Source organism: Hesperophylax consimilis, unplaced genomic scaffold, assembly GCF_061612785.1.
Source record: "Hesperophylax consimilis isolate HC1 unplaced genomic scaffold, BYU_Hcon_1.0 scaffold_34, whole genome shotgun sequence".
NCBI classification, from domain to species: domain Eukaryota; kingdom Metazoa; phylum Arthropoda; class Insecta; order Trichoptera; family Limnephilidae; genus Hesperophylax; species Hesperophylax consimilis.
Window position 1 is genome coordinate 917,908 of NW_028301264.1, and position 26,958 is coordinate 944,865.

At 35.9% G+C, this 26,958-nt stretch overlaps 1 protein-coding gene across 1 annotated transcript in view; it reads left to right on the forward strand.

Annotated features, from left to right (window-relative positions):
* Positions 1-9,785: 9,785 nt before the first annotated feature.
* LOC149409163 (breast cancer anti-estrogen resistance protein 1-like) overlaps positions 9,786-26,958 on the forward strand; it is a 186,713-nt gene continuing 169,540 nt past the window's right edge. Inside the window, exon 1 of the mRNA XM_089650089.1 lies at positions 9,786-9,938. Within this exon, the coding sequence (XP_089506215.1) occupies positions 9,888-9,938 (51 nt within the window). The 5' untranslated portion in view covers positions 9,786-9,887. The remainder of the gene's footprint in view (positions 9,939-26,958) is intronic.

Sequence of the window (26,958 nt, forward strand, 5' to 3'; positions counted from 1 at the left end):
AATTTTTTTAAGTACACTTCATAAAGAGAAATCCATAATATTAACTCTTTGGTGCGTTTATTGTTTTTTAATAGTTTCATTAGAAGAAGTCTTAATAACTAACTAACTAACTAACTAACCATCACGCCGTTTCCCCGCAGGGGTAGGCAGAGAGGACGGACCGCCAAACAACTCGGTCTTGGCACACACTCCTTGCCTCATTCACATTCATACATCGTCTCATACATACTCTTCTATTGTTCTGACTCTTGACATGGCCCGACTCGAGTATCTGATTCACTTGGTCGTGCCATGTCTTCCTCGGGCGTCCCCGACTTCTGCTACCATTCACATTTGCATCGTATATTCTCCTTACACTCCTTTCTTCGCTCATTCGCTCTACATGCCCAAACCATCAAAGCGTCCCTTTCTTGATCTTACTCATTACGCTTACATCAGCCTTGCACTCTTTGCGGATATCCACATTCCTCACACGATCATACATGGTTTTACCACACATACGCCTCAGGGATCTCATTTCAACAGCATTCAATCTACTTTCATCCTTTCTTTGCCAGTTCCATGCCTCACTTCCATACATCAGGGTAGGTACCAGCACTCCATTGTGGACTGCTAACTTCGCTTCTTTGGACAATTTTTTGTTAGCGCCAACTGCGTTCAGTCCTCCATTAATGGAGTTACCTGCATTTACTCTTCTTTCAATATCTCTGTCAGCCTTTCCATCTCTCGTAAACATGCTTCCTAAATACACAAATTCATCCACCTGCTCCAAGTATTCCTCATTCACAGCTATATTGCACACTGTTTTCGTACTTTCTCTTTCAAACACCATTACTTTAGACTTACTTACATTCATCATTAACTCATTCTTCACGCATACTTCGTTCATCCTAGACACGAGAGACTGCAGATCATCCATACTATTAGCAATCAGCACCGCATCATCAGCATACAGCAAGCAACATACTTTCAGATTACTCGAATTCGCGCCCAATCCCACCTCTTTTAATTCTTGCATACAATTATCCATATATAGATTGAATAACCACGGTGACATAACGCAGCCTTGTTTAACACCTTTTGTGATATCAAACCACCCCGTAAACCACCGTTCACCCTAACACATGCAACGCTTCCCTCATATAGAGACGCAATCGCCTGAGTCAGATTCGCATTCACTCCATACTTGGACAACACCTTCCATAGCTTTTTCCTGTCGACTCGGTCGTATGCTTTTTGTAGATCTACAAAGGCACAGAAAAAGTTTCTGGTTTTTTGCCAGAAACTTCTCGGTGAGCATACGCAATGAGAAGATCTGGTCCATGCACCCCCTTCCACTCATAAAAGCACCTTGCACATCCCATATTTTATCCTTTGTTTCCTTTCTTACCCTTTCAATCAAAATTCTACCATACAGCTTGCCAACTGAACTTAGCAGGCTAATAGCCCTATGATTCCCACATTCCATACGTGACCCTTTACCTTTGTATAATGGCATGATCACTGCCCTTCTCCAATCTAAAGGCGTGTAACCTTCCTTTAAACATTGGTTAAAAAGATTGCACAACCATGTGAGAATTATACGGCTACCTCCTTTAAAATATTCAGCAGCAATATTGTCGAAACCGACAGCCTTACCATTCTTCATACACTTAATTGATCTTTCTATCTCATCCATGCTAATTTCGGTAACATTCAGTCCATCATCATTCATATCTGATTCGCCGCTAGAATCACTGTCACTCACTTCGCTTTCAAAGTTTTCCTCGAAATACTCCATCCATCTGTCTTTTATTTTTTCCTCATTCGTCGACATTTTTCCATCTTTCGATTTTATCACTTTCATGCTTCCGGTTTCAGGGGGCCACACCGGGACCTTTTGACTTCCTTCCAAAACAACTTAATGTTTTCTTGGAAATGGTTTGTCATTTTCATTCCTTCTTCCTCTTCCAGGCCTTTCTTTCGTTCTTTCACCCCAACTCTTACTTTTTTCTTACATTCCTTATATACTTCTTTCGCTCGATCCTTCTCTTCGCTGGAAGCACTGCCAGCCGCAATCAGACATAACCATGCTTTCTTCTTCTCTGAAACCAGTGCTTTAATCTCATCATCCCACCATGCATCACTTTTCTTCCTACCTTGCGTACTTATTCCACAAACCTCTCTAGCAGATTCACAAAGACTCACTTTTATGTGGTTCCATGTTTCGTCTATGCTTAGACCGTCCATTTTCTTCTCATTCAATCTCATCTCTGCACAATTCACATACTTACTTCTCTCATTATCGTTTTGTAGTTTTTCTATTTTGATTCTTGTTGGAGTTAGTACCGTTTTCACTTTAGAGCGCCAACCGCGAAAGAGGTTTACTCTCGACACCACCAAAAAGTGGTCAGTTTCAACCTCTGCCCCTCTGAAAACTCTCGTGTCTTCGGTAACGGCTTTCAACCTAGAGTCAATTACTACAAAATCGATAATTGACCTCTCATTTCCTCTTCCAAACGTATATTGATGGATACCTTTATGATCGAAAAAAGTATTGGACACAAACAGGTTCCACTCTAAACATACTTCAAGTATTCTGTTCCCGTTGTCATTCGTTCTTTTATCCCCAAACATACCTAAGGCCGATTCAAAACCGTCACGTCTAATTCCTACCCACCCATTCAAATTGCCTGCCATTATAATCCTTTCATTTATATTTTTCAGTCTCATCACATCATTCGCACCAGTCCAAAAATCATCTTACTCTTCGTCACTCTCAGAATTGACAGGAGCATAACAAACAACAAGAAACACCCTTGTCAAAGCGATTTTGAACCTTATCCACATTATTCTCGGACTTACACATTCATACTGCAACATACATTCAATCATTCTGGGCGACAGTAGCGCTGCAACACCTTGACAAGCCCTCTCCGCATCTGGTCTCCCAGACCAAATGACGAGCCTATCATTATGCTGCATTGTACCGCTACCCTTTTTCATACTCTCTGTTACACAAAGTATGTCCAAACACTTGCTAACCATTGTGTCACACAAATCATTCATCTTTCTTTCCATACCTCCTCTAATATTCCACGTACCAATTCGACATTGTTCGAGTTCCTTCCTCCTCTTTGCGCCACCAAAGGGTTGGCGATGTGATGGATAGCGAGCCTCATCGACACCTGTGTCGGCCATTCCCTTCTACGAACTGCTTATCTAGTCTAACATACTGATACTTAGGTATAAATCACTAACATACAAATTAATATAATATTTAACTTAATCCTAACGCCATCAAAACTGTTCTTAATAATTTCTTAATAATTTAAATAAAGTCTTAATAGGTCTTAATAGGTCCGCTCGTATGTACCCCCATTTGATTCTCATGGACCCCCCAATTTTTTCTCGCTGACATAGACCCCCAGCATGCCGATATCGATCCCTGAGGGTCCATATAGACCACTTTGGGAACCTCTGTTCTAAAACATGCATCGGATTTAGATAGTGCTTTCACTATCATTTAGAGAATTTCTTCCGGAAGGTTTATATATAAATAATACATGCATATTATATTTATAGAAAGTAGAGAAAAGTCAATGTTCTGTAATCAAGTCTAACATTGCTAAAGCTGGCTAAACCTTATGAGATCATCACACCCTCAAAACTATCCACCAAACCATTCAAAGGTCCCCGAGCAAAGCCGGGCACACGGCAGCTAGTAATAATAATAAAAGTCTTGAAGCTACGATTCTGATTTTATTTTTATGTGATACCTCACAAGAGAGCCCCTGTCTGTACAGTGTAAAGGTAGGGGAACTATGTTGAAAAGGCCCAGATTATATGAAGGAGGAAAAGCAGATGCTGGTAGCTTGTTACACATACAATTATTGTTATTATTGTTATTCTTGGAAACAGTGAAAGCCCTAACAAGTGCCCAAGGTGATTTATTATTCCGTCCGCCGCCTTTTATTTCGGAACAATGCACCACTAACATAATCACCAGAAACAAGTGTACAAGGAGATGGACTTTCCGAGCGTCACAAGGTTTGTTATCTATGTGAGGATACTGTGTCAGCGCTTAATTAGCAGCAGACACATACCTGGACGGATGACGAACCTCGTGCTGGCACTGTTGGTGGCGCGGTGCACTCTTTCGCTGCAGTAGCTGGTCCAGTTTCCTCACCACCTGGGATTCTTGCTGCAGAGTCTCCATCCTCTACCTTCGTCGAATGTCACAGCGGTGCTGCCAAGGTCTGGAATCCATGAGAAGACATTGTGTCAGCGCTCTATTAGCAGCAGACACATACCTGGAAGGATGACGAACCTCGTGCTGGCACTGTTGGTGGACGCGGTGGACTCTCTCGCTGCAGCAGCCGGTCCAGTTTCCTCACCACCTAGGATTCTTGCAGCAGACTCTCCATCTCCGTGTCACCTGTTTCTGTACTTCATTTTATTTAACTTAATTTCAATTTGTAATATTTATATTATTTTTTTTTGTAATATCTGCATTAACTGTACAGCGCCCCTGAGGTGATATTTCGCAAAAGCGGCGCTATAAAAATCATCCAATAAATAAATAAATAAATACGAGCCGACTTACACAAAAAAGATTCGAAGAAACAACCCATTCTCATAAAGCCAACATCAACTTTACTGTGAATGGCTAATGGGTATTCCGCTGTCCAAAATATACATAAACTTAGGGTACTTACATTTTACCCACCCCCTTCCTCTGTCCTTTATCAAAAGTGGCTGCCTAACTCAAAAGTAGTTGATGTTATCTAACATGAGATTAATAAATTAACATTAAAGGCTGGTTTATTATAATACAATACGATTTCTTAATATGACACCTTTCAATTACACCAGAATAAGCTCCATAAAACAATTGTTTTTTTCTTACTTTTCACAAGAATAATTTTATTTTAATATAATTTTCTTTAAATTCCAATATTTTTTATTCTTATTGTGTTGTATTATTAGAGGTCCAGTCACAAAATCCATAATATAAACTGTCGATTTCCCGAAAATAAATGAATAAAAATGCTGAAAATGCTAAAGTTCCTAGTCCAGTGGCGGTTCGTGGTCTTTTTAACAGGGGGTTCAGAAATTCAAGAGGAGATAAACATATCTAATTAAAATTTACTTACTGTTGTCCTTCGTCAAATAGTCGAATACGGCAGCAGTCACACAACTTAAATAAAGTTAGTGGGAGGGGTACCTACATATTATTGTTTTTAAATCACTTTACACTAGACACAATTATTAGATAATGAGAAAAGTTTTATAGGAATTAAATTATATTTATAATTATTAATAAAGGAAAGATCGTCTACTCCAATTTTACACCACGATGGGTCGCCTCCAAAAACTAAACAGGGGAAGCAAAATAACCGATTGGTTTCCTCGCAACCACATAACCAAGTACACCTCGCGTACCACTCACGTTTAAAAACTCGAGTGAATTTCTCGGTTTTCGCGGCACAAACCTGGTTTAATGAGAGGTCAGGACGCGGAGGCCCTTTATTTTTAATTTCCAACCTTTTTTCATAAGTATTGGCATTATTTTTTTATATAGACAACACTGTATTCCGCCATTGTATAAAAAAATTATGACAAAATATTCGCGACAATCAATAAACGCAAACGCATAAATAAACATATACGCAAACGCTTTCAATTTGAAATCCGAAAGAATACTGGAGAAGACAAAACACAAAATTGCATAACTAGCGACGACAATGGGGCGTTTGCCGAAACTTTCGCAAATATAATTAGGGAATATAACGACTTATCTAAAAAAAAATACGAAAACAGAAATCAAAATCGGTCTACTTCAATAGGTAGTAGATTTACAAATGCCATAAGCAAACGGTTGGAGAAATGCAGAAACAAGAAAACAAAAATATGTACAAAAATGACTACAAAGTTAAATACCATAAATATAACATAATAATATAACATAAAAAATAACACTTGCTTCCCTATGGTTTAAAAGTCAAACGTCGGCCAGTCATTCCGTGAAGTTCTCGGGTTTCTTCGGTTACATTCGTCAATGTTCGGAGGTCACGTGATATCATACCGCGTGATCGACGCACACAATTTGTCTTAGTTTTGCAAAGAATGACCAAATTTTGTATATGTCACCGTCATAGGGTCTGTACCGGCTAAAATTCTTTTGTATGAAGAGTTTGGCGCGGATTTCAACTCGCACACACTTGGAATATGTATCGTATTTTTCGGTGGCGCGGGTTTTGAAGGCGAAATTTTAATAGCGTGCTATCTATAATTTTATTTATTTATTTATTTATTTATTTATTTATTATTGGATAATTTGTATAGCGCCGCTTTTGTGAGATATCACCTCAGGGGCGCTTTACAGTTGATGCAGGTATTACAGAAAATATAAATATTACAAAAATAGAGTGAAGTTAAGTTAAGTAAAATGTGGTATAGGAACAGGTGACACGAAGATAGACGATGGAGACTCTGCAGCAAGAATCCTAGGTGGTGAAGAAACTGGGCCAGCTGCTGCAGCGAAAGAGACCACCGCGTCCACCAACAGTGCCAGCACGAGGTTCGTCATCCGTCCAGGTATGTGTCTGCTGCTAATAAAGCGCTGACACACTATCCTCTCACAGATACCAGACCTTGGCAGCACCGCTGTGACGTTCTACGAAGATAGAAGATGGAGGCTCTGCAGCGAGAATCCTAAGTGGTGAAGGAACTGGACCAGCTGCTGCAGAAAGAGAGTCCACCGCGTCCAAAAACAGCGTCCAGGTATGTGTCTGCCGCCAATAAAGCGCTGACACCTCACATAGATAAGAGACCCCGGCAGCACCGCCGTGACGTTCGGCAAGTCCATAATTTATCTCCATGCATTCCTGCTCCTGGCAATTGTTGAAGTGGTGCATTCTGTCCGCAACAAAAGGCGGCGGTTGGGTAATAAACTATACTGGGCTTAGTAAAAAAACTTGCAGGGCCAAGCTTGCCCAGTTTCCGAGAATTTTGTTGAAAACATCTGGAGTGCATTTACCGATCGCCGTTCGTTTCGAATGTCCAATATTTCTGAGCAAATTTCCGATTATTTATTCACTTTTAAAACACTGCACTCAAATCACATATTACAAAGTTCCAATAATTATTAAGTTTATTTCTATTTAAGTTCAAATGTTGATTCATTGATTTTAAAAATAATTTCAAAGGGATGTTGCCTCATTTCCCTAGAAAATACAAAAAAACACAAAGCGGTTGGTGGAAGCGTTAGGACGCGTCCTGCTGCCACGAAGGGCGCTATACATATATATTACTGCAGCAGCTGGTCCAGTTCCTTCACCACCTAGGATTCCTGCTGCAGAGTCTCCATCTTAATGTGCTTATATTATTATAAAACAAGTTTGTTTTATTTTCTCATCTTTTTATTGGGGGTTCGCCGCACAAACGCACTTTAGAGAAAACCGCCACTGGTTCCTACATGGGTAGATATAATTATTTAGCAAAGGTGTGTGTAAAATATAGTGTTGAGTGTCGAGCGGTACAGTCAAGTACAGTGCAAACCTACCAGGTAAATATGGTACTGTATATTATCTCCACATAGTTAGTAATAACATAGATCACTTTAGAAATGTATTATGTATATGTATATTTGTACAGTGCCCTTTAGGTAATTTTGCAAAAAACGGCGCTGTACAAATCATCAAAATATTATTATTATTATTATTATATGTATTATGTATTCGAGGCCACAAGTGGTGTCCCGCAAGGGTCCCACCTTGGCCCAATATTATTCTTAATATTCATTAATGACATTGTAAACATATTTAAAGATGTACAAGTCCTACTTTTTGCAGATGATCTAAAATTGTTTAAAAGAATACGAAATATATATGATTGCCTAATTTTACAAGCTAATTTAGATAAATTTTTTAAATGGTGCGAACAAAATATGTTATTTTTGAACATTGAGAAATGTCAAGTAATACGATTTTCCAGAACTCATTCTCATATCTTACATGAATATAATTTAAATAATGTTAAATTAACACCAGTATCACAAATTCGTGACTTGGGAGTTATATTCGAATCAAACTTAACATTCACAGCGCATATAGATGATATAACTAATAAGGCTTTAAAGATTCTTGGCTTCCTTTGTAGAACCCTAACTGATTTTAAGTCATTGGATTGCATGAAAACACTCTACATTTCACTAGTTAGAAGCCAAGTGGAATATAATTCACCTATTTGGTCTCCTTTCTATAAAGTACACTCTAACAAATTAGAACGGGTTCAACACAAATTTCTTAGGTACTTAAATTTCAAGCTTAAAATTCCAATAGAAAACATTAATTATGTAAATTTGATGAATGGACTTAATTTAATTACGCTGTCTGACAGAAGAACCATTTCAGACCTAATTTTATTATACAGAGTCATGAACAACCTTATTGACAGCCCTGCCATCGTTGCTGCTATTAAACTCTATGTACCGACAAGAAATACTAGACAAAATACAACATTCTTTTGCGACACATATAAAACCAACTATCAGTCAAACTCACTTACCAATAGGATGCATGATTTGGGCAACAAGTTTGGTGGTATTATAGATATATTCCATGATTCCCTTTATAATCTTAAATTCAAATTAAACCAACACTTTGTGGAATCATACAAATTATTGTAATAGATTTAACGATTAGATATGTTATTGTAATGTTTTATATTATATTTTGTTCTTTGTTATTGTTAAATATTATGTTGTTTAAAATGTTTCTTTACGCCATATTCTTCAAAAACTACTTGTATATTTTTTTTAAATTCTTCACTTTTATAACTCTTAGTATAAATTCTAACTCGATAACTTATGTAAAACTTATTTATAATCTATGTAAAAGCCCCTATGGGCGTATAACAACAACAATAAACAATTATTAAACATTTTGCAAATGCAAACTATCTTTTGTTCCAGTTTAGTTTCAGAATATTTGTAAAAGTAAATGCAAGGGAGACCGTTACTTTATGTCAATTATTGCAAGACATTAAAATAAACATAAAGGTGCATTAAAAATATAATATATTCACTGTAAGACCTTATGGTACTCATTGAACAAGACATATTTAAATTCTTACATAAAATAAACCATTCAATAAAATCATGAAAATAAATTAAACTTTGTCAAACATAAATAAGTGTCAAATAACGCCAATAATAATATTGCGTAACAAACGTATAAAAATAATAATTTGCGTGACAAAGAACTAGCCTCAAATGACGACACTACTGGAAATGCAACGCAAGTAGGCGTACTCCATACTTACTTACCCACAACACAATAAATAAGATCCTAAGGATATGTTTCAAGGGCCACCTTTAATACATACAACTAAAGTCGTCTCGAACTTGAACAAACAATAATGAAATGTTTGCAGGGCGTACTCATGGCGTACCTATACTCAGATGGAGAAATAAAAATGAATAAATAACTTATGGTTTCCCGCATTATTTTGAAGCAAGTGATTAGTTCTCTTAAAATTCGCTAGAGGCTTTCGCGGCGTTTGGTTTGTTTTGAAAAATGACAACTGGTTCTGAAAATCAGTTTGAGTGAAACCTTCTGCGGGTATGGTCACGTCGCTCGGCCGCAAAAAGTTTTAATTTAAAACATCCCTATTTTGAATGTTTATAAATTAAATTCATTACTATATCGTACAATCTGACAGTTAATGTGAAGATGACTTAATTCTCGACTTTAGAAAAAGAGTGTTGTGTTTTTCCGGATATTTTGGTAAAATAACCGAGAATGTTGAATAGTTTTTTGTGCGACTCGTGAAAATTGAGTAATATTGTAATTTAGTGTGTGCAGTTTACTCCGTATTCGCAGTTGATTGCCTGATTTGAGAAAATGACCATGCCTTCTTCGGTGCGAGACACCGTCACCCCCAAGACTAACCCGGTAAGTGGATATATTGATTTTCAACAAGACGCACAATGTCCCTGTATTTTTTTGTTTTTAATTTTTACAGTGTTTCGCGTAAATATTTTGAATCCATTTCAATCAAAATCAAGCATTTTCAGTTGTCAATTCATTAAATTTTTCTAAAATAAAATCTCTAAGCCCCAAACATTAAATTTGTCTTGTCATTGGGCAGAAAAGTTACCCTTGATTTTCGTTGAAGTACCTACTACCTGTATTGAAATACAATTACATATATACAATGTATCCATAATTTATTGTCATACCTAGATAGGTATACCCGATTTTTTAAAACTCTTCTAGTTTTCATATATTCATCGAATATTTTTGGTAGTTCAGCAAATAATGTCGTAAACGTAGACACAATTTAAATGTCTATGGTTGAGAAAAATGATGTAGAAACCTATCGGTGGTCTATCTCCTACCAGAACAATGCTATTGTAATATATTGATATTTTTGCAAACAATACATTTTAATTTAAAACAATGGACAGTTTTGGTATTTTAGTATAAACTATATCAATGAGAATAGAGGCTGTCTACTGTCTCCATTCCTTGTTTCATCCCTCCAGAAAATATTGTAGGTAGGTGCCTACACAACATAACTGTGCACATTTTATTGAATAAGCCTTTGTTTTCTCTACAATAACTTTGTTATCACGTTACAAATAAGAGTGTCTGTGGCCTGTGGCGGGCGGCGTACATTTAAATTTTTATATAAATCTACAGTTTTATTCCGAGACTGATGAAATTTGGCACACTTTCAAAACAAGAGGAAGGTCACTGTTTACGTGAGATTGCGAAAAACCTCCACAGCCGAATTTTGATTATTCTAAATGAAGTTTTGCTCACGTTCAAATAGGAAAATTACTGTCAATATCACTTTTCGAATAACTCAGCATAAAGTCCGGGCAAAGCCGGAACTAGAGACTTCTACTAGTATTTTATTTAAAAGGATTTATTACTTTTGCTTACAACTTTTGAACGTACAATGTCTTCTTCTTGAGAGGTTACCGACTTTTTATTTTACCAATGCCATCAGATTTGGTGACCGGATAAATCATTAAAATGATAATTCATCACATCTTTAAAAAGTTATACATATAAAGTCATTGAAAGTGATGAAACAAAGTATTGAAAGTGATAAAACAAAAAACTTTATTAACTGGGTTAAGTAGGTTAGTTTAGGTTAGGTTTAAAATTTTTTTTTTGGTTTCTAATGACTTTATATCACTTCAAAAGGTGTGTTGAATTGTCGATGTGTTGATTTATCATGGAACCATCAGATTTATGTCGGAACTTCGCAGTGAACTGCTTTCATATTTTCCTTTGACAACAACGTACACTTCAATTGTCTATTACATTCATCCTTTACAGGAGTTAAATAAAATAATTTGATATTCATATCCATTCCGTAGTCCTTTCTGTGTATCAGGGCCCGCCCTGAGCCAAGCGGCGCTTGGCGCGAGTGAAATTTTGGCGCCCCTTGTCAAAACCAATGGACGCCTAGGTAGGTGATCAGTGATCACTGTTTTCAATAATATTCGGATGATTTTTATTTTTGTGTAGCACCGTTTTTATGAAAATTAATCTCAAATGTAATGTGTTAGGATTGTTAGTTTTTAGGTTTTATCAGCGCCTTGGCAATTCGGCGCTCGGAGCGGCCCTGTCTGTGATATGCTTTTTTTATTTTATTGAATAAATAGTTAATACATAATATCAATAAACAAGTCCTGCTAAGCCGATTGAATTGGCTTGTCAACAGGTGCTTAAAGTTAGTTTCAAATACATTTTTTAAAGTTATAATTTACATCTTATATCTACAGAATTAACAATTTTTCATACATATTAAAATAAATATTTTTTTTTCCGATAGCCAATTTTTCACCATATATTTAACCTTATTCATAGATTTACATTGCTTTATAGTATCAGGTAATAAATTAAATATCTTCGGTATGTTGTATTCAAACGTTCTCTGTCCGTATTTATTATTAAATTTCGGAACTATTAACCCGTCATTGCGCGTGAATCTAGTACTGTATTTATGTTCTAATTTTTCTTTATGCTGCGGGGTAAATATATACTGAATTATGATTTTTTGCCATAGTATAGCCTTAACAGGTAAAATTTTGGCACTCTGAAACAATATTTCACTCTTCACACCACTAATCGTGACATCATCAAATTTTATTTCACTCTTCACACAACGAATCATGAAATCATCAAATTTTACTTCACTATTCAGACGGTGAATCGTGATATCATCGAATTCTACTTAACTCTTCACACAACGAATCGTGACATCGTCAATCTTTATTACACCATTCACACAACGAATCGTGACACCGTCAAATTTTATTTCACTATTCAGACGATGAATCGTGATATCATCGAATTTTTCTTAACTCTTCACACAATGAACCGTGACATCGTCAATTTTTGTTACACCATTCACACAACGAATCGTGACACCGTCAAATTTTATTTCACTATTCACACAACGAATCGTGACATCATCAAATTTCGGGATAAAAAAAATATTCACAAGGTTACTTAAGTTTTTAGATTTATAATATACCAACCATTTTTTTGGATATACGGCCTCCTTTAAAATATTCAGCAGCAATATTTTCAAAACTGCCTTACCATTCTTCACACATTTCATAGATCTTTTTATCTCATCCATGCTAATTTTGGTAACATTCACCACATCATCATTCATATCCGATTCGCCGCTGGAATTACTGTCACTCTCACATGACGCTTTCGAAGACTTCATCGAAATACTTCATCCATCTCTCTTTTATTTCTACCTCATTCTTCATCATTGTTCCATCTTTCGATGTTATCACTTTCATGCTTCCGTTTTCTGGACCACTCCGGGACCTTTTGACTTCCTTCTAAAACAATTTAATGTTTTATTGGAAGTGGTTTGTCATTTTCATTCCTTCTTCCGCTTCCAGGCCTCTCTTTCGGAAAGGGACGCTTAGATGGTTTGGGCATGTAGAGCGAATGAGTTTATTACAAGATAATACATTACAAAATGATAACAAACCAATGAGTTTATAAAACTCATTTTGGGAAAGACAACATTAGAAAGGACAAGGTAAATAAATAAAATACATTAAAATAAATAAACGCAGATGTTATTATGGAGTTCCAGAGAAACATTGTGTTAGTCATTAATGAAACTGCGAAGGAAATAGCTTTTAAGAGCTTTTGCCAATATTTTTTTGTTCGTTGCCGGAAGTTTTAAATTACTAGGTAATGCGTTATATTGTTTATGTGCAATGTATTGTAAGGAGTTAATTCCAAATTTGGTCGTGTAAGTAGATGACGATAAATGTATTTGATTTTGTGGTCGTGTTCTGTGCTGTTAGTTAAACATATTTTTCTTACCGAACAATTATTCTTTGAACAATTGGGAGTCTTGTGCGGTTTTAAAAGACTTCAATTTAAATATATAATTGAAGAATTCCAATGTTACCGTAGATAACATTGGACGGCCGGCATAGTCCAGTGGTAACGCATTGGACTGCCATTCCGAAGGTCGCGGGTTCGAACCCGGCGTGCGCAAATAAATTTTATTTGATTGATTTGTGTTATTTCACAATTAATTAATTAAAATAATATAAAGTATATTTGCGGCACGTTCCAGAGTGGAAGATACTACCAGTATCGCCCTGGTGTAAGACCACCATTCAGAATTGAAACGTTGCTCCAAATGGCTTTAGCCGTGTTTAGTGACTAGATCTGAATAGCCAGGTACTTCCCCACCTTCCTCTTTCCCTTCCCCACTTACCTTCAGCCTCACAACATCCCCCAATTGGGGATGCCATAGTCTCACTGGCTCCAGACGGGAGCAGTTGGGACTCTTGTGAGGTATTCACTATAAAAAAAAAAAAAAAAGCAACGGTGTATTATGTCTCTGTTTAAAAATATTAGGGACGACTAGTAATTTTACAATTGCGTTTTGTACAACTTGGACTTGTTTCAGATTGGTTATACTAGTATTTCCCCATATGGTTAATCCATATCTTATAATAGATTCTGCCATTGACATATAAATTATTTTAAGTGTTTCAATTGATAGGAAAAAATTTAATGTGTACATTCTGCCAGCAATTGAGTCTTTTACATGTTTTTTTAATATGTTTGTCCCATTTGAAAAAGCAATCTACTGTAACACCAAGATAGACATATTCTGTAACTAATTCTAAGCTTTCACATTTACAATTAGTCGGGATATTTTTATGGATGCAATTAAAACTATGAGAAATAATATTAGGATTAAATTGAAATCTGGCATTAGGTGATCTTATATCCTTATATGCATAACTTTGGTTTTTTTAGCATTTATTAATAGTCCTGCATCATGTGACCATTTACAATGTTAATACTTGTAATAAATACTGCATTTACCGAAGTTGATCAATCTTAAAGCATGTGGTATTTTGTATAATTTGTGTGGGTTTATTATCTTATCTGACGCTATCTGAAAAACAAACAGAAGTGCTATTCGTGGAACTGATATGAGTGCAATTTTCCTGGTTTATAAATATGTATATATTTATAATTACCTGGGACAGTGTGAACCAGTTTATCTCTTCACCACAAGCAAATCATTATAATATCAAAAATATAACTTCCTTGTCTAAACAGAAAACGTACTAAATAATGTTTTTATTGTATGCAATTAAAATATATGCAATAGCCAGTTGAGTAGCGCCGAGAGTGGTATATTTATGGTAGCGCCCTTTGTGGCAGCTGGACGCGTCATGCCGTCTCCAACCGCTTTGTGTTTTTTTAGTATTTTCAAGGGAAACGAGGCAACATCCCTTTGAAGTTATTTAAAAAATCACTGAATCAACATTTTAAATTAACTTACCAATTAGTAATCAGAACTTAATAGTAATGTGACTAGAGTGCAGTGTTTCAAAAATGAATAATCGAAAATTGTGCTAAAAACATTCTAAATTCGCTGAAGTTGAAGTTGAACTTGGGACGAGAATCGGTAACTGTTGTACGCCAGATGTTTTCAATGTTATTCTTGGAAACAGTGAAAGCCCTAACAAGTGCCCAAGGTGATTTATTATTCCGTCCGCCGCCTTTTATTTCGGAACAATGCACCACTAACATAATCACCAGAAACAAGTGTACAAGGAGATGGACTTTCCGAGCGTCACAAGGTTTGTTATCTATGTGAGGATACTGCGTCAGCGCTTAATTAGCAGCAGACACATACCTGGACGGATGACGAACCTCGTGCTGGCACTGTTGGTGGCGCGGTGCACTCTTTCGCTGCAGTAGCTGGTCCAGTTTCCTCACCACCTGGGGTTCTTGCTGCAGAGTCTCCATCCTCTACCTTCGTCGAATGTCACAGCGGTGCTGCCAAGGTCTGGAATCCATGAGAGGACATTGTGTCAGCGCTCTATTAGCAGCAGACACATACCTGGAAGGATGACGAACCTCGTGCTGGCACTGTTGGTGGACGCGGTGGACTCTCTCGCTGCAGCAGCCGGTCCAGTTTCCTCACCACCTAGGATTCTTGCAGCAGACTCTCCATCTCCGTGTCACCTGTTTCTGTACTTCATTTTATTTAACTTAATTTCAATTTGTAATATTTATATATTTTTTCACTTGTAGCAAACACTTTGTGGGTATACATAATTATAATAATTAAAATAAAATAACTTTGTTTAAATACCACTTTATTGTATATATTTATAACCAACCGGTTTCAGTTCAGCCCGAACCTTCATCAGGGTTAATATGTTTAATATGTTTTTATTAACCCTGATGAAGGTTCGGGCTGAACTGAAACCGGTTGGTTATAAATATATACAATAAAGTGGTATTTAAACAAAGTTATTTTATTTTAATTATTATATTTATATATTTTTTTTTGTAATATCTGCATTAACTGTACAGCGCCCCTGAGGTGATATTTCGCAAAAGCGGCGCTATAAAAATCATCCAATAAATAAATTCATAAATAAATAACAAAATTGATTAAGTACGTATTTATACTTACTCCCCCAGGAGGCCCTGAGGTATTCCTGATGTGACGATGCGCTAAGGTTTCTCAGGGCTTATGTCGTCAACCGTGTACAAATAATAATTCATGCCAACTGGAGCATCTCCTGTTGTAATACCAGTAGCACGAACACAGCATTCCCAGCCGACGCGGCGTCTATGTAGGTTGATGGGTGAATCTTGCAAGTGGACCGTCCGATTTTACACCAATTAAACAACATTGAAGGGAAAAAACGGTACATACATTGCAACCATTGAATTAAATGTAGGTATATAGTTAAACGAGATCACATTAAAATGTAATAAAAATACCTCATAATATATGTATATGATCCACTTACTTCGTTACAGTTTTGAAAGCCGTGTTTATTAAAGATAACATCCTAGACATAAATATTCCCTTTTATTACCTACAAGCTTCGATTAAAAATCGAATAAAACCAATCACTACCTGTCTAGAAAACCTTAACTACCTGAGAAGAGCATATTATGAACAAATGGCACCGAGTAAAATATAAAACCACTGAAATACTAATTCAAATAAATGTAATTGAATGGCTTTACCCCTTTGGTGCAGAGGTTAATAATTACCTGTCGTTAACGGAACACCTTCGTGATGAAATCCGCCTCCGGGGATGTAAATGTGCATTAAATAGTCTCACATAAAACGCAACAAAAGTATCAAAAGAAATGCCTCGAGACTTCATCAAAATGTCAGATTTCAAATCGACTGGTAAAAGATCTACACCAGAGCTGTCCAACCTCTTCGGGCCGCGGACCATATTTCGGCCCTGTACATTAGGGTGTATCGATTTTTAACTTTTTTTTTGTTTTCAAATTCCAAGTTGAGAAAAAGTTGCTACTAGGTACCACAACTTACCACAAAAAGTTTTAGATTTTTAAAAAAATGTTTAGGTCTCCCGCACAAGGTCTAAAGTGTTAATTTTTTTTCAAAAAATATCCAATTTTTTAAAAATAAAATCGTAACTTTTGTGTTTATTCCAAGTTAAAAAACGGTAATATTAGGGCATAAAAATAAGGAAGAAACGATTTTTTTTATAAAAAATGGATTTTAGGTCTCCCGCACAAGCCCTAAAGTTTGTTAATTTTGATGAAATTTTGTAATTTTGTGTACATATATGAACCATGTTTTTTTTTTAAGTTTAAACCACCGGAATTAATTTTAATTTTCTTACAGAAGGCATAAAATGAGTTCAGAACACAAAAGTTACGATTTTATTTTTTTAAATTTAATTTTTTTTTTTATATTTTTTGAAAAAAATTAAAACTTTAAGCCTTGTGCGGGAGACCTAAACATTTTTTTAAAAATCCAAAACTTTTTGTGGTAAGTTGTGGTACCTAGTAGCAACTTTTTCTCAACTTGGAATTTGAAAACAAAAAAAAGTTAAAAATCGATACACCCTACTGTACATTCTTTAATAATTGTTTATGCAAACAGCAACAGAGAGTAGCTATAGCTAGAGATGGCAAAATTTAGCATTAATTTTCAGATTTTTTAGCATTAACAATAGGAAATTTAGCGTTTTATAGCATTTTGAGGCATAATTTAGCGTTTTGTAGCAAAATAGAAAAAAAATATATTTCCTGATTTTTTTTAGCGCATATTTTAAGTATTTTTGTTAAAATATATGTTTAATCTTCATTTGCAAGTATTTCCATGTGAAAGATTATAAATAATTAATTTTAATATTTATTTATTTATTTAGACGCCGTAAAAGGCTTTTACAATATACATGATTTATGTTTACAGTGGTTCACAGGAGCGAAACAGTATTATGTTAAACAGAATAATTACTGAGAAATTGTGTTGAAAATTAATCAAAAATAACATCTGGTATACATAGGTACATTAGCATTTTTATTTTCAATCCGTACAGTAGTTTAGTCTTGAGGTTATTGTTACCTCCAATATTGAATTTGGTTGAATTTGCTGAGAACTAAGAGTAAGCTTTATTGAATCAGGGTTGTCAGTAAGACATCTCATAACAATTTTGGGAAAAATTATAGTTTTGATTAAGTATATAAAATTATTAGATAACACTCTTCTGTCTGATATCTGATGTAAGTGCATAGTTTAGGTTCTGTGATAATTTATGAATAGAATGGTATAATGCCTAATAACATTGATAATTACGATAGAGGTATGTTATTATAGCCTTCTTATAACTATATTCCGTGCAGTTGAACACATCTACTACTTCTGAGAAAGCATTGCCAACTGCATGTAATCTAGGTATAAGCGAGTTTCTAAATGACGCAGTCCTGATATTGTTATTAAAATTAAAAAGAATTTTGGATCGAGTGGTTCTAGTGGGTATATGGAAGGTAATGAGGCTTAATATATCAGGGCTGTCTATAATACCATTGACAATTTTAAAAATTAAAGTCAAATCGGAAATAAGTCTTCTATCTGAGAGTTTAAGTAAGTTTAATTCTTTCATCAAGTGATTGTAATTTATTGATTCTATAGGTAGACCGAGTTTATAGTTATAGTTTATAGTTTATAGGTAAGTTTTTAGATTTTCACGGCCAAAAGCATTTTTGTTGTTTGTTTTTGGGGTGTTATGCCGTGTTGCGCTAACTACTTCTTTAGCCGACGTTTCCATGTGACAGACAGAATGTTGAGAAAAGAAAACATCAAAACTGTCTTCGGAACCACCACCAAAATCCAAGACCTACTGAGGTCTGCAAAGACTAAGTTTCCTCTGGAAGCAGATGGAGTGTACAAACTCAGCTGCTCTGGTTGTGACAAGGTTTATATAGGCCAGACAGAGCGGACGATTTCCAAAAGGATAGCAGAACATTTTCGTGCTTGTAAACTTGGCCACCCTGATAAATCGGCAATCGCCGAACACTTAATTGAAACCGGGCATTACTTTGGATTTGCTCCTGAGGTCCTGGGAAGACCCAAAACTTTTAGATCACGCCTGATTATGGAGGCAATTGAAATCTACAAAAATCCATTTAATATCAATAGAGACGACGGAGCTAAGCTCAACAGCTCTTGGTATCCGGTAATTGACGGCTACACCAAAGCTAAACGCAAATAACATGTCTAGGTATACTCCAATACCATATAATAATACAATATAAAACCATTGTATTTATACCTTGATATTGGGTACATGTACTTTAACCGCTGTCAAACGGTTTTCTAATTCTAGAATTCGCCACAAGATGTCGCCACTTCCGTTGGCATTTCGCACTTGGACGGGCCCCAGGCTAACATAAATACTGTGCTTTCAGAATTCGCCACAAGATGTCGCCACTTCCGTTGGCATTTCGTACTTGGACGGCCCCAGGCCACAAACAAATGAGCACAAACTCGTCAACCAAAAATTTACACATCTTCGGATCTACCAGATCTGCCCTGATAATGGACACTGCAACGCTGTCCGAAACGTCGGCTAAAGAAGGATTTAGCGCAACACGGCATAACACCTTTATAGTTTATAGTTATAGTTTATATTAAATTAATAAGAAAGGAAACTCTAAGTACGGGTCAAACACAAACACAACAAATGCAGATTGCGATTAACATCAACAGGCGTAATTTATTTCACACAATTTGTGTAATGTCAAAAAGCAATTTTAGCCTACAGTACAATAATATTAAATATTTACACATAAAATAGTAACAAAATTATAAAAAATCGTAATGTAAATATCGATTTTTTTAAATTCTCACATATTATTTTAATACCCGGTATTTTCGGGAAATTCGCGCCTATTTTGCTAAATAGAATAATTTAGCTGAAATACGGCCAAAATCAAGCGAAATAGAAATCACTGGAAACACTTTCAAATGCCTTGAAACGCAAAGAAAACTTATAAATGCCCTATTTTCGAAATATAAATATTTTTTCGCGTTTTTAGTTAAAAAGAAATTTCGCCATCTCTAGCTATAGCTACCACTCTGGAACGAGCCGCAAATAGGTATAGGTAATATATATTATTCTCTATTTTAGTTACTTAAGTGTGAAATAACATAAATGTATTAATTTAATTTAATTATTTGCACTTAGGGGAGAGTATGGTATATCGTACCGGCCGGTAAATCGTACCACCTCGATATTTTTGCTACGGGTCACTATTTTTTAATCCTGATAATATTCTGCCAACCGTTTGAAGCGTCATAGTTGTCCCGCCATTTTTATTTAGGGTTGGATCGTGCGTTCGCTGGCAGTGGAGTATTTTTGATTTTTCACAATTTTCATCTAATCTTTTCGGCTCCTGCGTAAGGTGATTTCGTGTTCAAAGGTAGGTGTGTTAGTTTTTTCTCAAATTAAGTTCACTTAGCATGTTTGTTTTCTGCAAATTACGATTGAAAAATCATATTGTCACCTGTCGTTTACATGTTTTGTTGTCATTTTTTCATAAAAACTCAGAATTTGTTAAATCGTACCACAAGTGGTTTAGTAAATCGTACCGCTACGATTTACCGTAATTTATTTTTAAAGTAAATTATTTTCTAGTTTAAAATTAAAAAATTCAGTACAACCAGAGATCTCGTCAGAGCTTTGTTGCGACCACCACCACCAGTGACCTCGTCAAAGTCTTCCTTTTCACCACCAGATGCAGTTCAGAAAGTTGAATTGGGGCAAACGAATTCAAACGCGTCGACATCTTTTCAACTCTTGAGAATTCTCCACAGACATAGGAATTAATAGACGATAAGATAAAGGCGAGGGGTAAAATCAACTGTTGAAGAACGAAGGGAGTGAAGATGACTGTGATTCGTCAATAAATCAATCTGACAGTAAATAGGCATCTCGCATTATAATATCACCATTTACTTCTTAAAAGTAAAATCTGCTTTGAATGAATAGACATTTTTACATGGGAGCGCAAATTACTCGCCACGTTATGAACAAATTTGCGAAGTCCAAATTCGGCAAAGTAAGGCAGCTTCTATATTCAGATTCGTAGTTAGTTTCAGAGTATTTAGTTAAGACACTTTTATAAATGTTCATAATTTACTTCCCAGCAACCAACCAGCTTTGTGTTTCGCATCCAGACGTTTCTCGATGTGATAGTAACAACTGATTCATATTATACGATGTGAATATGCTTAAAATAAAATAAAATAATGCTTATATATGGAATGTAATACGACAATTGGGTTTATTCTCTTTTTTCGCATCTATTTTTACCAGTTTGGTAAAAATGGTAAGTAATCTAATCAGTTTTTTCATTATGCTAGTGTATTCAGTGTCGTTGTTGAAAGGAAGCCATCTTACCGCAAATAAATTTACAGATTGATATAAACGGTCGCATGAGCATTTACACAGGCACAGGTCGAACCTCCGAACAACTTCCGTGATCATTAATTACCACAAGTCGGATGCATATGTAAACGCTCCTGTGAGCTGTGAGTGACCTGTCAAAATTCAAAATATTATGTAATCCGTAAATTTTAATTGCGAGTATAACCCCAGTCTTATAGTACCTCGTGGGTAGATAAGTTCCTTGATAATGTCTAATACTGATATTTGTTTGCCGGGTTTGAATCCGCGATCTCCGGATCGCTAGCTGGCAGCCTTTCCCCTCTACCATGGAGGCCGTCGAAATTTTACTTTTTGTTTTAAAATAATATATATTGTATTCGTTTTAATTATGCTCTTTTTGGAATAAATTCAGCATAGGTAGATGCAAGTTATTTATTTTCACCGTTTTTTTTTAAGTCTATGTATCCATAAATTGATGTATCTAATGTAGAATATTTTCATTTGAGAAATTTTAGGTTGACGAATATAATGCTTAAATTCAGTATTGGTAGATCAGAGTTAATATTTTATAAGAATAATTTTTAAATATATGTAGCTGTGAGCTGTTCCTTGAAAATGTCTAATACTGAGATTTGTTTGCCGGGGTTCGAACCCGCGATATCTATTGTATTTGTTTTAATTATGCTCTTTTAGGATAAATTCAGAATAGCTAGATGCAAGTTATTTATTTTAACCTTTTTTTTTAAGTGTATGTATCCATAAATTGATGCATCTATTGTAGAATATATTTAAACCTAGCTGTGAGTTGTTCCATCATCATTTCTAATATTGAGATTGGTTTGTTGATTTGTTTCCAAAAAATTTATTTGTAAATAAATTTTACAAAAATTTTAGATGTGGAAATTTGATAAAGTGTATGTAAATTTGATAAAAGTACATATACCTAGTTTTGTAAAAGAACGTATTAGTTACATTTTGTTAATATATTATATAGGTACATATTATATTTAACTTAATCAAGTTTCTTTTTATTAATATTTATATGTACCTATTAATAATTCACTTTCAGAATATTTTTGTTTGGATTGTAAATAAATAAAATCAATTCAAATTTTATAAATATTTACTTTTATGAGCGTTCCCCATAGTTTGAGGATTGTCGATAATATTGACTACGCTGCCGGCTCAGCCGCTGCTGGCAAAATAGGATGGACGGTATTCATCCACCAGGTAACAAGGTATTAACAAGCGTATGGAAGCATCGGCGAACGGAGATCTCGCTGGGCGCTTCTTACGTATTGCAAGCACCGCGTCATGGCAACAATATTTATTTCAAATTACTTGCCTCGTGCAAATCAGGCCAAAATATGACGGTGCAAGGCGCTCGGTTTTAAAATTTATAAAGCACAAGAATCGAAATATTTCCAGCGTTTATATTCCTCTTAAATATGGAAGTACAGTACTTACATTTATTAATAACATTTGCTGCACACGATTGGTCCTAAAGGAGTTCAAATTTTTAATTCATTCGGCCTCACTATTGAGAAGAGCACGCTGGAAGGCATTATTCTACTCTTCGATAGACTAATCACCAAAGTGAATCGGAAATATCGGGGATCAGGGGACGACAAGTGTTGTCCAACTTTCGATCGAGAAGAAGAAAACTTTAACCAACCAAATTCTTTATATTAAATTTAAATAAAATAAATAACTCCGTTTAAAATAAAAACTTAAACAACAGCAATTATTTATTTTTGCCTGTTTAGCTAGCTCCTTCTTTACCTAACGTTTCGGACACTGTAATTCTTTCCGAAACGTTGGCTAAAGAAGGAGGTAGCGCAACATGGCAAAAGGTAGACTACCAATGAGATTGTACGGCGGGCGATATGTTGAAATAGGCAAAGCCACTATAATACTTTTGGCCGTGAGAATCTCAAATCATAACTAACAGCATCTTTAAACAACTTTTTAAATATATTTTTTACATTAACAAAACAAACAAAACAATTTCCCTCAGGGCCTATGTCATCTTTGGGGATGCTGTGTGGATAGTCTTTTTGAGGAGATGAAGGAGTGAACATGTTGTAGGAGGGAGGAAACACAGAGGCCGTCAATTTGTTCCACAGCCAAGCTGTTGAACTCAAAAACGAGTCGCAGAAACGACCAGGTGACACATGTTAACCGTGTACATATGATGGGCGCGCGTTTGACGTGTTTCCCGACTATCCACCTGTGCACAAGTTCCTCGGAGCATCTCTCATTGCAATACCGGTAGAACAGGGACAGCATAACTACCTGACGCTCTTGCTCTAAAGATTGCAATCCGTTTATTAAGATACCGTTTTTGCTGCAGAGGTGGATGCAAAATTCTTCTAAGAGGTAAACTTGAATCTTGCTTCGATAAGCCCCCACCCATGTACAATACGCCCAGCTTCTAAGAGGCTACTTTGACTCTGGCTTCGATGAGCCCCCACCCATGTACAATACGCCCAGCTTCTAAGAGGCTAACTTGACTCTGGCTTCGATGAGCCCCCACCCATGTACAATACGCCCAACTTCTAAGAGGCTAACTAGACTCTGGCTTCTATGATTTACCTAAATTATGGCTTCGTTAGTTTACCTAAATATTATAATCCATTGCCGATAAATTTTTCGGCAAATTTTAAATTCAATTTCGTGTCAAGTGTACCAAATATGATTTGTATGTTAGATTCATGCATTCCATACAAATTCCTAGAATAAACCATTCACACTTGGTTGATTTTAAGCATTTTAAACATTACCTATGTATTCACAGATGATATTACTCACTCTGCCCGGCTACTTCTCTTGGCATTATGTATGTGCACAGTGCAATTTGCATATTGCCCTATTAATCTCTTGGTTCATAACATGAGCATTGTGGCGCCAACACTGAAAGAAATGTTTAGGTCCGATTTACCAAATTTTCAGTAATTATCTACTAAACAGTTTAGTTGCTGTGGTGACTGCCGAACTTTTAGCTACTGTTTGCTAAACAGCAGTTTATTTATAACAGCTTAACGATTCAGATATTCTAGCTAAACTAATCGGTCGAGACAGCTTTCTGTGTTTAGTTGTGTTACCTAAACTGTATTTATGACAGCTTAACGATTCAGATATTCTAGCTAAACTAATCGGTTGAGACAGCTCTCTAACTTTCTGTTTTTAGTTGTGTTACCTAAACTGTATTTATGACAGCTTAACGATTCAGGTATTCTAGCTAAACTAATCGGTTGAGACAGCTTTGTGTTTAGTTGTGTTACCTAAACTAAAAATTATATACCTAAACCATTTTGTAGTGTTCGGTTAAAAAAACTTAACTGTTTAGATGTAGTAACCTTATTATTTAGTAAATATTACAAAATGGTTAGGTTGATTAACTAAACTTCGGTTGGAATAGCCCTACCGATATAGGTGTTTTAGCTCTATACTGCTAGCTAGCTTTAGGTACTGTAGCTTAGCTTTTTGGTTAGATTATCTATATTAAATAGGAAGTGCAGCATTTGCAGTTTAGCTGAAAACAATACAGGGTGTAAATGTAACCACCATCAACTCGAAGGATTATGCCCATAATTCAGAATCATGGGTTAAATACTTTGAGTTGCAGGTAGTTTATTACAACCCTTTTGAGAGATGAAACCTAAATAAATAAATATTATGTTTTGTAAGACTAGAAAGTACTTATTAAAAACCTCATTCATATAAAAGTTATTTTGTTAAGAATCGTCTTTCAAAATATTGTTTCCAGCTACCAGCAAAGCCTCAAAAAAGAAAACACGTTTGATCATACACACATTTATATTATAATTTTTTATTATAATTTTTTTTTAAATATAGTAAAAGATGTTTGTGTCCTGATTTGGCAAATTCTTTTCGGCGCTGCCTGTATGTGTCTAGTAATTTACCTTTAGCAGCAATTGTTTGGGCAGGCCCAAAACACACATACCTATGGGGTGAAATATACAGCTGCGCTTTCTTTATTAAAGATTTTGGTGATTTGAAAAGCAAATTCATAAAATCTCTTGCTTGTAATGGATCTATCTGGATTACCCTGCAATTCCTTACTTATAATAGGATTATAGTTGTCCACTCATTCGTTGCGGACGTGTTTTAACCGCTCCGGTTTGTTTGATCCTTTCAGAAGGTTTCCCTTGCTAAGAGATCGCTGAAAATTGTTCAGCATCCGTGTTTTATATAGTGCTTACCTTCTTATTTCACGAAATGTGCGTAACTTCTACCGTTTAGCCGGAATTTGCAATTATTATAGCATTTTAAACCGATTAATTTTTAAAAGTGAAGCTAGAACGAAGATTTCTCAATGCAGTCGAAGATTTTATACCTGACTCAAGTGTCAAGTGGTGTTGGGATTTACGGGACCTTTTCAGCCGAGGATGTCTGCATGGAGGACAGATAAGCCATATTTTGTTTAAAGTTTTTGTCTTTGTTTTTATTTTCTGTTTTTGTTTATGTATTTTGTTACAGATGACACTCATAAACTTCACTTTGACTTTGGTTCAAGATTTTGCTTATGATAGCCTGCGATAAGCGAGCCCTAAGAGTCTGAGACAGAGGTGTGAAATCGTCGGATCACGACAATAGAAAGAATGTATTGGAGCCAGGAAGGAGTCTGAAAGGGTCGAGAGGATGCACTAGGTGGCATGAAAGGCTGGGAGGTGACTGGAGAGACTAAGGTAAACTAGGATGAGGTGATTTTGCACAGCGGTGCTGCCAAGGTCTGTTATCTATGTGAGGATATTGTGTCGGCGCTCTTTATTGGCAGCAGACACATGTCAGCGCTATATTAGCGGCGGACACATGCCTGAACGGATAACGAGCCTCGTGCTGGCACAGTTGGTGGACGGGGTAGTCTCTCTCCCTGCAGCAGCTGGTACAGTTCCTTCGCTACCTAGGACTCTTGCAGCAGAGTCTCCATCTTCTGTCTTCGTCGAGCGTCACAGCGGTGCTGCCAAGGTTTGTTGTCTATGTGAGGATGTTGTGTCAGCGCTCTTTATTGGCAGCAGATACATGTCAGCGCTATATTGGCGGCAGACACATGCCTGAACGGATGACGAACCTCGTGCTGGCACAGTTGGTCTAAATAACAAATGTAGATCCTAGGAAATAAATTGTACAGCGCCCTTGAGGTGATTTTTCACAAAAACGGCGCTATACAAATTATCCAATTATTATTATTATTATTATTATTACTGCACAGTCTGGCAGAATTGTCCAACAGACCCTTTGACTCAAACTGCATTAAAAGTGCTTGCCCTTCATTGATTGATAGGAGATGATTGCGTAAGTCCTAGAAAACAAAATTAAATTGCATATTAGATTACATAACTAATAACCACTTCTATAATCATCATAATATCAGTCACAGGACGGCTATTCTACGCTGCCACTACTAAAATACATATATCGGAATGTATAAAACAATTAACCTAAGTTACTTAGGTATCTGAAACTTACTAAAATTATTTAACTTACATTCGAAATTTGCTCTTCAAAAGCTTCTTGCGTTATTCTTTGTAATTTGTTTTTATTTTCCAACAAGGAAATGTCATTTTCAACGAAGTCATCGTGTTGATAATATATGGGCGTTGTTTGTTTGGAAGTGAAGGTATATCTTCAATCTGAAACAAAAAGCGGGTATGTACACTAGGGTGTCCCAGGACATAAGGAAGAAT